This window comes from Juglans regia, chromosome 8 (assembly GCF_001411555.2).
Source record: "Juglans regia cultivar Chandler chromosome 8, Walnut 2.0, whole genome shotgun sequence".
Classification (NCBI taxonomy): Eukaryota; Viridiplantae; Streptophyta; class Magnoliopsida; order Fagales; family Juglandaceae; genus Juglans; species Juglans regia.
The window spans coordinates 12,084,237-12,097,215 of NC_049908.1; the positions used below are offsets into that span (position 1 = coordinate 12,084,237).

At 37.4% G+C, this 12,979-nt stretch overlaps 1 protein-coding gene across 1 annotated transcript; it reads left to right on the top strand.

Moving 5' to 3' along the window:
- Nucleotides 1-6,523: 6,523 nt before the first annotated feature.
- LOC108997981 lies at nucleotides 6,524-12,651 on the top strand. The gene is made up of 3 exons (XM_018974380.2): nucleotides 6,524-6,819; nucleotides 11,718-11,827; nucleotides 12,196-12,651. The coding sequence occupies exons 1-3, from the start codon at nucleotides 6,639-6,641 to the stop codon at nucleotides 12,487-12,489; spliced, it is 585 nt and encodes a 194-aa protein (XP_018829925.1). The 5' UTR covers nucleotides 6,524-6,638; the 3' UTR covers nucleotides 12,490-12,651.
- Nucleotides 12,652-12,979: the final 328 nt, after the last annotated feature.

Genomic DNA, 12,979 nt, shown 5'->3' on the forward strand with positions numbered 1-12,979 from the left:
GGAAATCCACGTTATATGTCGTGTTTTTATAAATTCAGGACCAAAAGCTATGTAATAAGAGAAATTCTATTCCTAGGCCGGTCTGTGATCACACACCACACACTTATGATGTGGCAAACCCGGTCCATTTCAAAATGGTCTAGTAGCCGATAATCTCTCTCCCCCGTCGACACCATCCCTCGAGAAAAGTCCTAACAGATATGAGAAATCCCCCTCAAAATCCACTTCACAAAGTAGCCCTAACACTAGGGAAATCCATGTGGGTGGTTGCGCATCCCTCTCCCCCCGTGACGTTCGCTTGATCCAATAAGATTTGAGATGTATGCTCACCAACCAGAACCCTAGATCTATGTTATTGCACGATTATGATTTCTGAGTTAGGGTTATGCTTATTTCCGATTTGTAGGCTATTATTGCACGATTTATGGTTTCTCAGCTGGGTTTTTTATTTTTGATTTGTAGTTCTAATAGACTTATGCTTGATTTCTGGGTTTTGTTCTTGAAGCCACATCGTCCTCATCCAAATCAAAAATTGAAAAAAAATGGGAGTCAACGTACTTTTCATTGTGTTACTGATTGAAGTTCGTATTCATTTTGTGTGTGTGTGGAAAGTTTGAAGCAGTTGAATCAAGCCAGATTTTGAATCACCTTTATTTGATTTCTAGGAACACCTTTATTTTGTTCATCTCTTTACTTTAAATATGAATTGGGATATTTTCAAAACAAGAAGAGATAGGAAAATCATCCCAAATGTATCTACTAGATTCCTCGCACGATCTTATAAAGTCTTAAAGTTCATACAAGACATTTTGGACATCCTAATTAGACATGAAATCAAACTTCCATATATGATTAAAGATCGGTGAAAATGAGAATCAAAAACTCTCAAATGAGACGGACAAGAATTATGTCACATTTATCTCATTAGGGAGTTTTATATATCATTTTTACATTTTCTAGTAGATTTGTGAGGCTTTTTTTTACTTTTCTATTTTAGTGGTTGGATCTTTGACTTTATTTTTACATTAATACTCTAATGGACGGCTCATCCAAGTTCACATTCAAATTATCTTTCCTATCTTTTGGCTCCTCCACATTTATGCTCTAGACTTCATGTGATTCTCTTTTCTTTGCACTAGAATTGGCAAGCAAAACCACGAGTTTTGACATGAAGAGAATAGTGGTTAAAGAGTCTAGCAAATTATCGAACTGGCCCTCATGTTTTACATGCTGAATAATTCAAGACTTTTTAACTCTCCCTAGATGTTGACTTGGGGAGACTGGAACTAGTTCTCCAATAGAATCTATATAGGTGTTCCAAAAGGAGTTTTTGAAATATAATTATTAGCAGAAGTGGAGTTTTCTTGCAGCCAGCTTTCTAGAAAAGACAACAATAATAGCACTAGAAAAATAACAGTGTTATTTTGGTTGCCCATTACCAATTAATTACTCATTAATGAGTTTTTGCAAGCCAAAAGTCCTTGTCTTTAGCATTTTCAAGACAATTCCACAAAGCTTTAAGGATACTTATAAGTTTGTTAATTTGCTACACATGTTAATCTTAGTTATCTCCTTATTCTTTGCTACAATCAAGCACCACGTGTTTCTGAATGACTTTGCCTTTTCCATTTTACTTAGCACTCACCAATGAAAGATTTATTTACATATCCAGTGATGCATGGGCTTCCCATTTATCAGGATTTTAATGGAATATTAAATAAATGCAGTCTAAAGTAAACTTTGTGTTTTTAATCGATTTTTTCCAATATGGACATTTTCCTCATTGTTTTCACTGTCATTTATGATTCTCATTTAGATCAGCTATAACATCAAGTCAATCATCATCATATGTAATTGATGCGTTTCAAATGGAATCATCAATTTGTTGGTGTTGTTTGAAAGCACCACTAAAGACCTACCAAACTAGCAAAAATCCAAGAATAGAGTTTTATGCTTGCTCGAAGTTCGAAGTATAAGACAATAAGCCAAATTTTTATTTTGTAAATAATTTTTATTGCGTTAACAATTTGTCATATTTTAATGTTTGAAATTCTTGAATTGTATGCAGGGAGAAGCAAGTTGTCAATTCTTCATATGAGCTAATATATTTCAACTGGTAGAGGAGAAGTTTATGACGAGAGAATGCACTCCAAAAGAGAGAGGATGATTTATTGTTCCATGAGTATGAGGTGCAGAGAAAAAAAGATAAACTAATACATAGAGAGAATGATCTGCACAAGCAAGAGGACAAACTTCGAAGGCGGATCGTAGAGAATAGATGTACACATATATTATTGTGTCTATATTGAGTGTGTTCTATTGTAATATTTTTTTGTTTGTTCGAATGATAGATGTATCGTGTTACCATTAATTGTATATGTATCTTTCAACCGTTATTGTAATTGCAGAATTATCTATGAATATTTTGTAAATGTGGAATGATTTGAGTATGGTAATGGATGTTAACTTTTTTGTATTTGTGAGAATGGTACTAGAATGCACAAACTTATCGAAGAAAGTATTCATGCTTTCAAATCGTTTTGTTGTGCTCATACCAGTCCAAAATACACCCTTCAAGTAAACTGGTACCCAGAACGATCTCTCGTTGTACAGTCCTTCCACCCATGCATTATCACCAAGATCATACTTCTGAATCAGTTTCTCCCACTTATCCTTAAATTTTGCACAGGTTTGTAAATCATATATGACACTTTGAATGGAAGTCTTCAACCTGTGTTGAATTGGGAGTGGGATCCCAATTTCTTGAGTAGTTTCCGCATGATATGTCATAGACAATATCTATAGCAAGTTTCTAGGAATACTATCGCAATAGCACTCTTCATTGTCCTATCTTAGTCTATTATGATTACTTTTGGAGACTGACCATCCATGCATTGCAACCATGCTCAGAACAAAAGTAGTTGTATCCTCGCTTGAAATCAAGTCAGCCTCTAACAGTATGAACTTCCCATGATGATTTACCCCAACAAAAGAAGTAAAAGGCATACCGTAAATATTTGTCAGGTACATCGTATCGAAGGTGATCATATCTCCAAAATACTCATACGACGCTCAACTTCTTGCGTTAGCCCAGAATACGTTTCTTAGTCTCAACTTATCATCCACATCCATCACAGAAAGAAAGCCATCATTCATCTTCCTCATCCTCTCAAAGTAGTCACTAAGTACTTCGCTACCACCCTTACCCAGCCTTAAGTGTCTGGTTTTGTCAATATAATTCCGACAATCTTTCTCTTGAAATTTAAGATTCTCGAACCCCCTGCATCAACAAGTGCTCCAAAATTCTTGTTCATTCGAATACTTGCAAGTAAGAAAACATCTCAAATGCATGTAAGAAAAAAAAAAGTTTAATAAAATGAATCTACTTGGATGGAAGGTATGTTGAGCTCATGTTGACTCCTCCGGATTACTCAATGGAGGGTAGAACATTGTTGGTGCAAAAGGTGGCATTGACAGAGGCTGTAATTAGACACAGTGTGTTAAAACATCTCAAATGCATGTAAGGAAAAAAATAAAGTAAAAAAGTTTAAAAGGAATCTACCCGGAAGGTATGTTGAACTTGTGTTAACTCTTCTGGATTACTTGACGGAGGGTAGGGCATCCTTGGTGTTAAAGATGGCATCAACGGAGGCTGTAATTAGATATGATGTTAAACAATTCCAAATGCACATTGGAATTTGTTTTTTAAAAACCTTAAAAGGAATCTACCTGGCTACCGCAAGTGTATGTATATGGATTTGGATATGCATTTTGAGGCATCATAAATGGTGGGTAGTACCTTGGACCATAATATCCCTATAATACAAAGATAAAAAAACACATTAACTAAATGTCAATAGCGAACATAACGACATTTCCAAATGACCAATATGTATCATACATGAGTCGGTGAAATCGATGTAGAAGGCCTAGATGGCATTTCATCTTCCTTTTTGTCCATCCCACTGTTTTAACTGAGTTTTGAGGATAATATTACTAAACAGAAATGGATAAATCATTCTTCATATGAGTATGTTAAAAGCATGGTGGTTAGTTAAACATAAGTCTTCAACTTAAATCCAGGAAATAAATACTTCAGTTTAAAAGCATGGTGGTTAAATAATCCTTAAAATGATACTTCAGTTCAATTTCGATAACTAAAAATCGAATTTTTTTGACACCTTCAATTTCGATAACTAAAAATGTCTTTCTTAGTGTAGAAGGGATAACTCAGATTATTTGTGTTTTTTTTTTTTTTACAAAAGCCCATTCCCAGATCATTTACCAACTGCAACAAGTCATCCATATATATTTTTGTCAGTGAGCCAAGTCGAGATTCATGATCTCCTATTGAGTAAAATTCTTTATTCAACAAAGTAATCACCATGTCTAAAACCTCATCTTGAACTACTCCTAAAAGAAGTTCTTAACATTTGAAAAAGAAACATTATTTTCACCATCTTATAATGCATTTCATGCTAGGTGTACAGAGTCGAGCCCGTATATGTCCTCCATTGATTTCAATATCGAGTGAGGAAAATAACTTAAAAGTCAATAAATTCCTCCCAAGTCCCACCCATTTCATGCAAAAGTGTAACCTCAAAAAAGATGTTTGTTTCCGAGCTCCATGTAAGACATTTTCTAAACAATAATTTTTCAAAATCTACTAATAATTAATAGAATGACGACAATGAAGAACTTTGCAGTGAAAACCTGTGTGAGTTGAATAGTAGACAAAGATGCTCTCCTAGCTTCTTCTCGTCGGAGTTAACCTAGCGGTGAGTTTTGGGTATTTAGGGTGAAGACAAAATGTGGCCGTTCTTGTCGATCCTGAGCTCAACAAGGGCGGTTGTCCTAGACGGAGGGGTGAAGCTGGCAGAGGGTGAAGTAGGAAGGAAGAACGTGCTTTGGGAATTAATACATACAATCGTCGTTGGTGGGAGTCGTCGTGCAATCGACATTTGACATGGCGTGTGTCAATGAGAAATGAGAAAAAAGGGCAGCATTTCACTATTGTTTTGTTTCATTGCAGAAGAGTTCCAATTCCAGTACCCGAGCAAATCTCCTCTCTCCCTCCCTCAGTTCCCTCAGTTCTCAAACCAATTTGCAGTGAACCCAAGGCCGATATCTCCTCTCTCCCTCCCTCAGTTCACAAACCCATATGCAGTTTATTTTCATTTCTACAACTTTGCAGCCAACGTTCTCCTTCTCTCTCTTTGAGCTTCAGCAAATGGATTAGCACTCAGCGGTCCTGAATGCCGTAAAATTACCCATTGGATTTCTCTCTTCTTTTAAAGTTTTCATTTCCTTTGGCTCTTTTATCTATGTCTCTTCATTCATGGATCTTCCATTTGAATATTCTAATATGCTCCATTTTTCTGCTTTTTTGTCAAAAAGCTTTCTCATTCTTGCAGGGACGGTGATTTATTCCTATTGATTTTTCTTTTGGTTTGGGATTTATTTTTCAATATTCTTTCTCCACAAAACCATTTGATTCTCATAGATTTTTTTAATTCTTCATTTTTTAGCAATTCTTTTAGGGGTGTTTCCAATTCTCATCCCTTTGTAGCTATCTGGACCTTAGAAGTTTTTATTTGGTCTTAAGCTCCAAATCACCACGGATCTTGAGAGGAAGGAGGTTCTAAAACGAGTGGCAGTCCCATCTGTAAATGACCCTGTTTGGGATATTGTAAAATTTGTTTCATCAATAGGATATTACTGCGAACACTTGTATCTCCTCCCGTCAAACACCCATCTGCAGTGAAACACAGCTATTTCATTAAACCATGTGGACAACTTACGTTAAGGCCTCGTTTGCATTCAAAACTCACATCAACTCATCTCATCTTATCTCATCATTACAACTTTCTCAAATTTTCACACAAAATATAATAAATAATTCAACTTTTATTCTACTATTTATAAACCATCTCAACCTATCTCAACTCATCTCTGAATCCAAATCACTCATAAGACTTGCGCCTATTGCACAATGTTGATTGGAAGTAGATTTTTTCTTAGAGTATTAGCATTGGTTTTTTTTATATGTAAATGCAAAATTACATATTTTAGAAATTGTCTTTACCATTCAACAAAAACTCTCACATTGAATTATGTATTTTTGAGTCAAAATAATAATAAATATATTATTATTATTAATTTTTTTTCATAAAATTAATTTTTTTATATATATTTTATAATTAGCACACATTACATTCATTTGGCATTAATAATACAAATATAATAATAAAAAATATAATGTGTATTGTTAAAATAATATTTGAGAAGTAAATAGTGCATTGTTCATAGCTATGAAAATATTTGTATATATATATATATATAATCTAATATAGTCAATTTAATGATCTAGTTATATGCAAATATGTTTTTGTATTTACATATAGATAAAATAACTCCAATGTTCTTTAAAAAAATGCATGTGTTTAAAAAAAAAAAAAATTAAATACCACGTGGTATATGTGGAGTAGATGGCAGATGAGTATAACTATTAACTACTCATGTAATAATTCTGTGGAATAGCCCTCCGAAATTGCAAGCTAGGGTTTCCAATTCCGTTTTCCTATCTCCCCCGTTCCTTCGCTGTTTTCACCCAATCTTCACAAAACTCCTTTGCCGCAATGAAGAGTAGGAAGCCCAAAGATAAGGAAAGCAGAGTGAAAATCGACGGCGCAGAATCGATCAAAATGCAAAACAATAGGAAGAAAAAGAACATACAGAGGTTGGGCGGGGGTGGCCTTTCGCTCGAGGCCTTTGCTAATGCCAAATCAACGAGCAATTTCTACAACCCAGCTCTGATAAGTACGTATATGTGCTTTATTTTGTTTCTTTTTTTTTTTTTTTTTAATATTCTGCTGCATGTACTTTGAAGATTAGTGTTCTATAATAGTTGGGGTCTGTTATGAACCTCACAGATTGTATAGACCGAATGACAATGGGAAATAGAGAAAACTATGAAAAGAGAAGGAGATGATAGAAATGCTACGGAATTCATACGCTTTGGGGTATTCGAGGACCCCAATTCCTCCGAAAAACTACAAGACTCCACAGAAATTCCAGAATGTCCTCTCCAACTACCCCATTCCCTCTATATACTTGAAGCCACCCCTCCAATAATCGTCGGCCACCAAAAGAAGGCCATGGTCCAAATTTCTACAAACACCATAACTAAGGCCATGGGTAAACAACTTAACACTTCAAATTAAAGTGCAAACAACCTAGCTAGGGGGGACCATTAAGCCCAACCAACTTAATTGGGTTCATTACATTGTCCACCCCTTCAAAGAACCTTGTCCTCAAGGTTCAGAGAAGTGATGCAACTCCATGACTGAGATTCTAGTCCTCAGAATCTTTCGGTTCCTCAGCGACATTGTTTACATTTCCATTCCCTGCACCAACTCCAACCAAAACACATGGCTGAAAATACAATACCACTTCGTCTCTGGTGGTGAAATTCTTTAAGATCACTCCCCCCTAGAGTCAACCTTAACCTGCCCATGGATTAAGTTGTGGACCTTTGTTGACCAAGACAACACAGTGCAGCAGTGACGTTCCTTGACAGCAGCAGCAACAGCAGCTTCCCCATAGAAATCATTCTCTGCAAAAGATCACTGTTTGGTTCCAGCCTCTGTTGAAAGTACCTCAGTGCAAGAGATGTGGTGTTCGGGTTCATCGCTCTAATAAGAATAATCACAGCCTTTGTAACGGACTTACCAAGATATGATTCCACAATTTCAGCGTAAGTTTCTCCCACTTGCTTTATTGCTGCAAGAGTTATCTTGACAACCTCATCAGCAGCCTTGCAAGCCACAATTGTAGCATCAATGTCGCCCGTATGCCCCACCATGTCATCATTCGGTAGAATGACACGCACCTGGTCGAATTTACAGCTAAGTTTAGCATCTCTCACTTTTTCGGTAATTCCCACGGTCTTCATCTTTGGCTGGACCTTGAATGTAATTTTGGAATCACTTGGTATTTCCATGTATTCCTCCAGTGTTGGGTTAAAATATCCAGAACAGTTCCCATTCCAGCCGAAAGTTACATGACCCACTTCAAGGGTCTCTTTGCCAGCAATTCGATGGATACCATTTTTCAGATATTAATCAGATGCTCTCTCAGTTTCTTGAGGTGAAACATGGTAATGACTTGGAAGCTTCAACTCATATCTACGAGAAGCATTCCTGGCCAAAAGTGTACTGTAGAGAACTATATTTAACCCCATCCCAGTTCTCACATCAAACCCACTCGTCACTCCACATTCCAAATTCTTTCCTACAGGGTTTCCTTCTTTTCCTCTATCAAAGGGGCTTAAAGACCACTTTAAGGGGCAAAGCATCAAGCAACTAAGGAGGAAAATATTTCTTACCCTTAAAATTCTCTGCAAACTCAATAATGCAGCCTGCTTCATCAATCTTCATCAAACCAAATGCGGTGGTACATCCTTCATCCATGGGCAGTGCTGCCACAATAATATCAGCTTCGATCTCTTCATAATCATCATCATCAATAAAACTATCTTCATAATCATCTTCATCACTATCATCTGACCTCTCTGTTTCTGTGTTAGCCATATCTTTCCCACAAGGTTCTGAATTGTGCTGGCCATTACACATATAGTAACGAGTGAGGAAGACACTCCGAAGACCATGAACTGAGAAGGCAACATCGTCGGCCTCTTCAAATTCCAGATTCAGTTTAAATGGACCAAAGATGTGTCCTCGAAAATCTTCCATTGCTTTACACTAATGGCCTTCAAACGACCCAGTTCTGAGACCATGCACATCACATAGGGTAACGTGAATTTTATCTAAGTAACACCAATCGGACTCGAAGATCTCAGGGAAACGAGGATCCTCGGCAGGGTATGTTATGATGGCTAAGACCAAGGGAGGAGAAGAAGTTGGTGGGTATGTTGTTGGCCAACGTTTTGGGACTGAGCCACAGACAAGGAGAAATTGCGATGGTGACAACAGGCGAACCCAGCATTCCAAGCCATGTGGCAGTGTCTATGGAGGTGTTGGAGTATTCCGCAATGGTTCGGCGAGCGGCTAGGCGGTCATTATACTATGCCTTTTGGTATTAAACCAAACAGCATCGTTTTATTAATAACGTATTAAAAAAAAATTAAGTAGAACGACGACATCGTTTCTAAATTAGGTTGTCTTCTTCGTCAAATTCTTCCCAGAGCCGCGATCTCATTTCTCTCTCTCTCTCTCTCTCTCTCTCTCTCTCTCTCTCTCTCAGACGAAGCTCACCGATGAACCGACCGTGAACTAACAGTGTCGAGACGGCCGGTATTTCTCCTCCCCATTGACCGGTTTCGGCCGGTTTCCTCCCCCAAAAATGTTGTATCGGTCGGCGTCTGTTTTGCCCCAAAACCACGCCGATGGGGTCAGTTTTCACCCCTAACTGAATTCATATGCTTTGGGGTATTCGAGGTCCCCAATTCCTCCAAATGAAAAACTACAAGACTCCACAGAAATTCCAGAATGTCCTCTCCAACTACCCCCTTCCCTCTATATATACTTGAAGACACCCCTCCTATAATCGTCAGCCACCAAAAGAAGGCCATGGGCCAAATTTCTACAAACACCATAACTAAGGCCATGGGTCAACAACTTAACAATTCAAATAAAGTAAAAGTGCAACAACCTCTAGGGCCCATCAAGCCCAACCCACTGTATTGGGTTCATTACAAGGTCTTTATTTCATTTCAGAGCTATTGTATTGGCTTCTTTATCTTTTTTTTTCTTTATCTTTTTTGCTCGTTTGTTTGCTCTGCAAGAGTAGTGGGAATTGACATTGTTGTTTGCCTATCTAAATTTCCGGGTTTTTGATGAGGAGATCGAAGGATATGAAAAAAAAATCTTTAGCTTTACTACTGTTTTTCAAATGGGCTATTTACATGTTTCACGGTGGAAGATACTATGACCAGGAAGTGACTGAATTGCCATGAATTCTATAGGATGCCAGTAATTTCCACAACACAGAGTATTAAGAAAGTTTCTGGCAGAGTAATGTTACATCGGCGTGGAAACCAAAGCAGGCCTTTTGAAAAAATGGTGGCACCTATGTGAAAAAAAAAATTCATTTTTTCATGATGGGTCCCGCTTTTTTTTAAAGAGCATCTACGGGACTTGGACGCCCTAGGCCTTTAATACGACAGAGAATTAAGCTGTACAATAGATGTTTGATCCAGGGTTCGTAATATTGGGCACAAATGTACTTTTTTTAAGAAGTTTTTAGTTTAATACTTTCTTTTTTTTACAACTTTTTAGTTTAATACTACAAAACTATGATTGAAAAACTTGCTGATATAATGTACCCAGCTGCAATTGACTTTGCATAATGGGTTTTCTGGTTTGGATGCCTTTTCTCTCTGTTTTAAGTTGTTTGCTGAGCTGCATAGGGCGTAGTATGATGTGGTCTGGCCTCCCGTGGGCATGATATACATTGTGTCAAATATTGGCTGTTTTCTCAAACCGGGCAGTAACTTCAAACCTTTGAGCACTGAATAGGAAGAGGGGGGACACCATGGATGTTCTTGATTCTTCTGTTCTTAAAGATGACCCAAATATTGCTCAAGCCCCCAATTTTAAAGGATACCAACGAATGTCAGTCCATTACAAGCAAGTGACAAGTTGGCATCAATTCAAAGGTGCTGACAAGGGTTGGTAGTATGGGCTTGATCCAACTGACTTCCACTCCCCATAAATTTCCTCCCTCCATGCCCATTCCCTCACAGCACTCAAACAAGTCTGACCTACTTGCCCCTCATTTCTTGAACCTTTGCTCTATATGACTTGCACTTACAAACTGCCAAGGCAAGGCTCAAAGGAAGCAATTGGCCATCAAGGAGGCCCAAAAGTCCATTTTGATCAGCAGCAGAGTGAATAAGGCTCGGTGTTCCATGGTAAGCGAAGAGTGTGGAGCTCTTGATCAAAAAGCTCCCAGAACTTGATTACCCAACCCAGCCAGCCAATCAAACCAAAACCAATCAGTTGCCATTCGTTCAACTTGGTTCCATCAGTTAGGTTAGTCTACATAGGTTCAGGGGCTGGATTTCGTCCGTTGACCCTTTTGGTTTGTTCATAAAACCGCACCCAATACCAACCTGAGGGTTGTTGCTCAACCGTACCTGTTCCCTTTGGATAAATATAGGCATGCTCCAGCTAATAATATTTGTAATTTGCATATCGGAAAATAGAAGTGCTATAGCCACAAGAATTACACAAAAGTAATCCTACAAATTAATGTGGCTTCATATGATTTGTTAGATCTATTTACAATAAAAGTAAGTTTACAATCTGACAAACCACAGCAGTTTACGGGATTACTTTTGTGTAATCTCTTTGTGGTTAAAGTATTTCTCATCGAAAAATATGTTCAGAAAGGAGTATACAGAAATTTATTTTCAGAGAAGGTGATTATAGTTGTTTTAAAAAACTAAGACGAGAAATGACAGGAGAACTGGTTTTAAACAAGAACTGCATTGGTTTGATATACATAAAAGCAACTAAATCCATGAATGGACCACAAAATCATTGTGCGATATGCGGTATAAGTTCTGAGCAACAATGATTCATCTACCATCTCTCATCTGTTATGTTGTGAAAGAGAATCCAAAAGATTTCGTGGATTTATTTTTCCTGGTTTGTTGCAAGCTTTGACTAACAGGTGCCTGTTTTATCTGTCAGAGAAGCAGCAGGAGTTCTATAAGAATGCAAAGTACGTGAAAAAGTATAAAAGGTTGCTGAAGCAACAAAGTCTGAAGCATGATACTTCCTCAAGTATTAACCCCCTCGAGGTTTGATATGATATCTTCTTTATCTGAATGTTAGGATTGTTTTATTTGTTTCTTGTTGACGGTGGGTTAAGACCTGAAGAAAGTGCCAAAAATTGGAAGCTTTTTATAGATGATCGTCTGCAATTTCATTGGTTGTGTACTATAACACTAGTGTTGTTTTTAATTTATTTTCAGATTTTGAGGTTTAGGCCCTAATTTCAGTTCCTAAATACCATATCATTGTCTTGTGACTTTTTGAGAATGCTGATTTAATAGGAAAAATGGTCGTTGGCTTTTAAAGGTTAAAGAAAAGCCAACTCACTATGAGATCTGCCGTTGCACATGAAGGTTGGACTCTTAAGTCACTACCATTCTAACTGTCACTGCAGGATGAGATTGAAACAGAAGATGGAAGAATAATGAGGAGGAAGAACAAGAACAGCAAGAATAACAGTATACCCAGTTTGAAAGAATTGTATGAGAAGAAACATGAACAGAAAGAGAAGGCAAGGATTGAGATGGAGGCTCTTAATCAGGCAAAGAAGGAACAAAGGGAGAAAGCTGAAGCTCGGAGGAAGGCCACGAAGGAAAAGATGTTCAAAAAGACGCGGGCAGGCCAGCCTGTTATGAAGTATAGAATTGAGCATCTGTTGGAGACTATACAAAATTCAACCAAAAACTAAGTTGAACTACCCGGAGTTTTTTCTTTGCCTTCTACCCCCGCCCTGCTGCCCCTTTTATTTTCCTTGTTGTTTATGGATAAATCTAGCTACTTTTGCATTAATGGTCAATTGACGAAAAGAATTGTGATTTCATAGAGAAGTTGGCAATTTGTATATCAATTTTAGCGATTTAACGAGTTTCATATAGAAAAACTTTTGAGGGTGCGGTGCACGGGACTAGAGTTTACTCTACAAGGATGGGTACGAAAGGTCTTGTCTTGAAAAGGTTTTCCGACGTTAAAAAAAAAAAATGTTTATCAATTAAAGTTATTCTCAATGATTGATGTGGATAAAACTACTTATGATAAAAAAATAATAATAATAAAAAAAATCATCCTAGGATGAAGAATATTATTTCTCATGCTAGACGATTTAATCCATTTCATTCTTGTATCCAATTGTTAATCGATCTGTGTTCAGTTTAGAGCAGTCCTCGTGCTGGGAAAGTAAG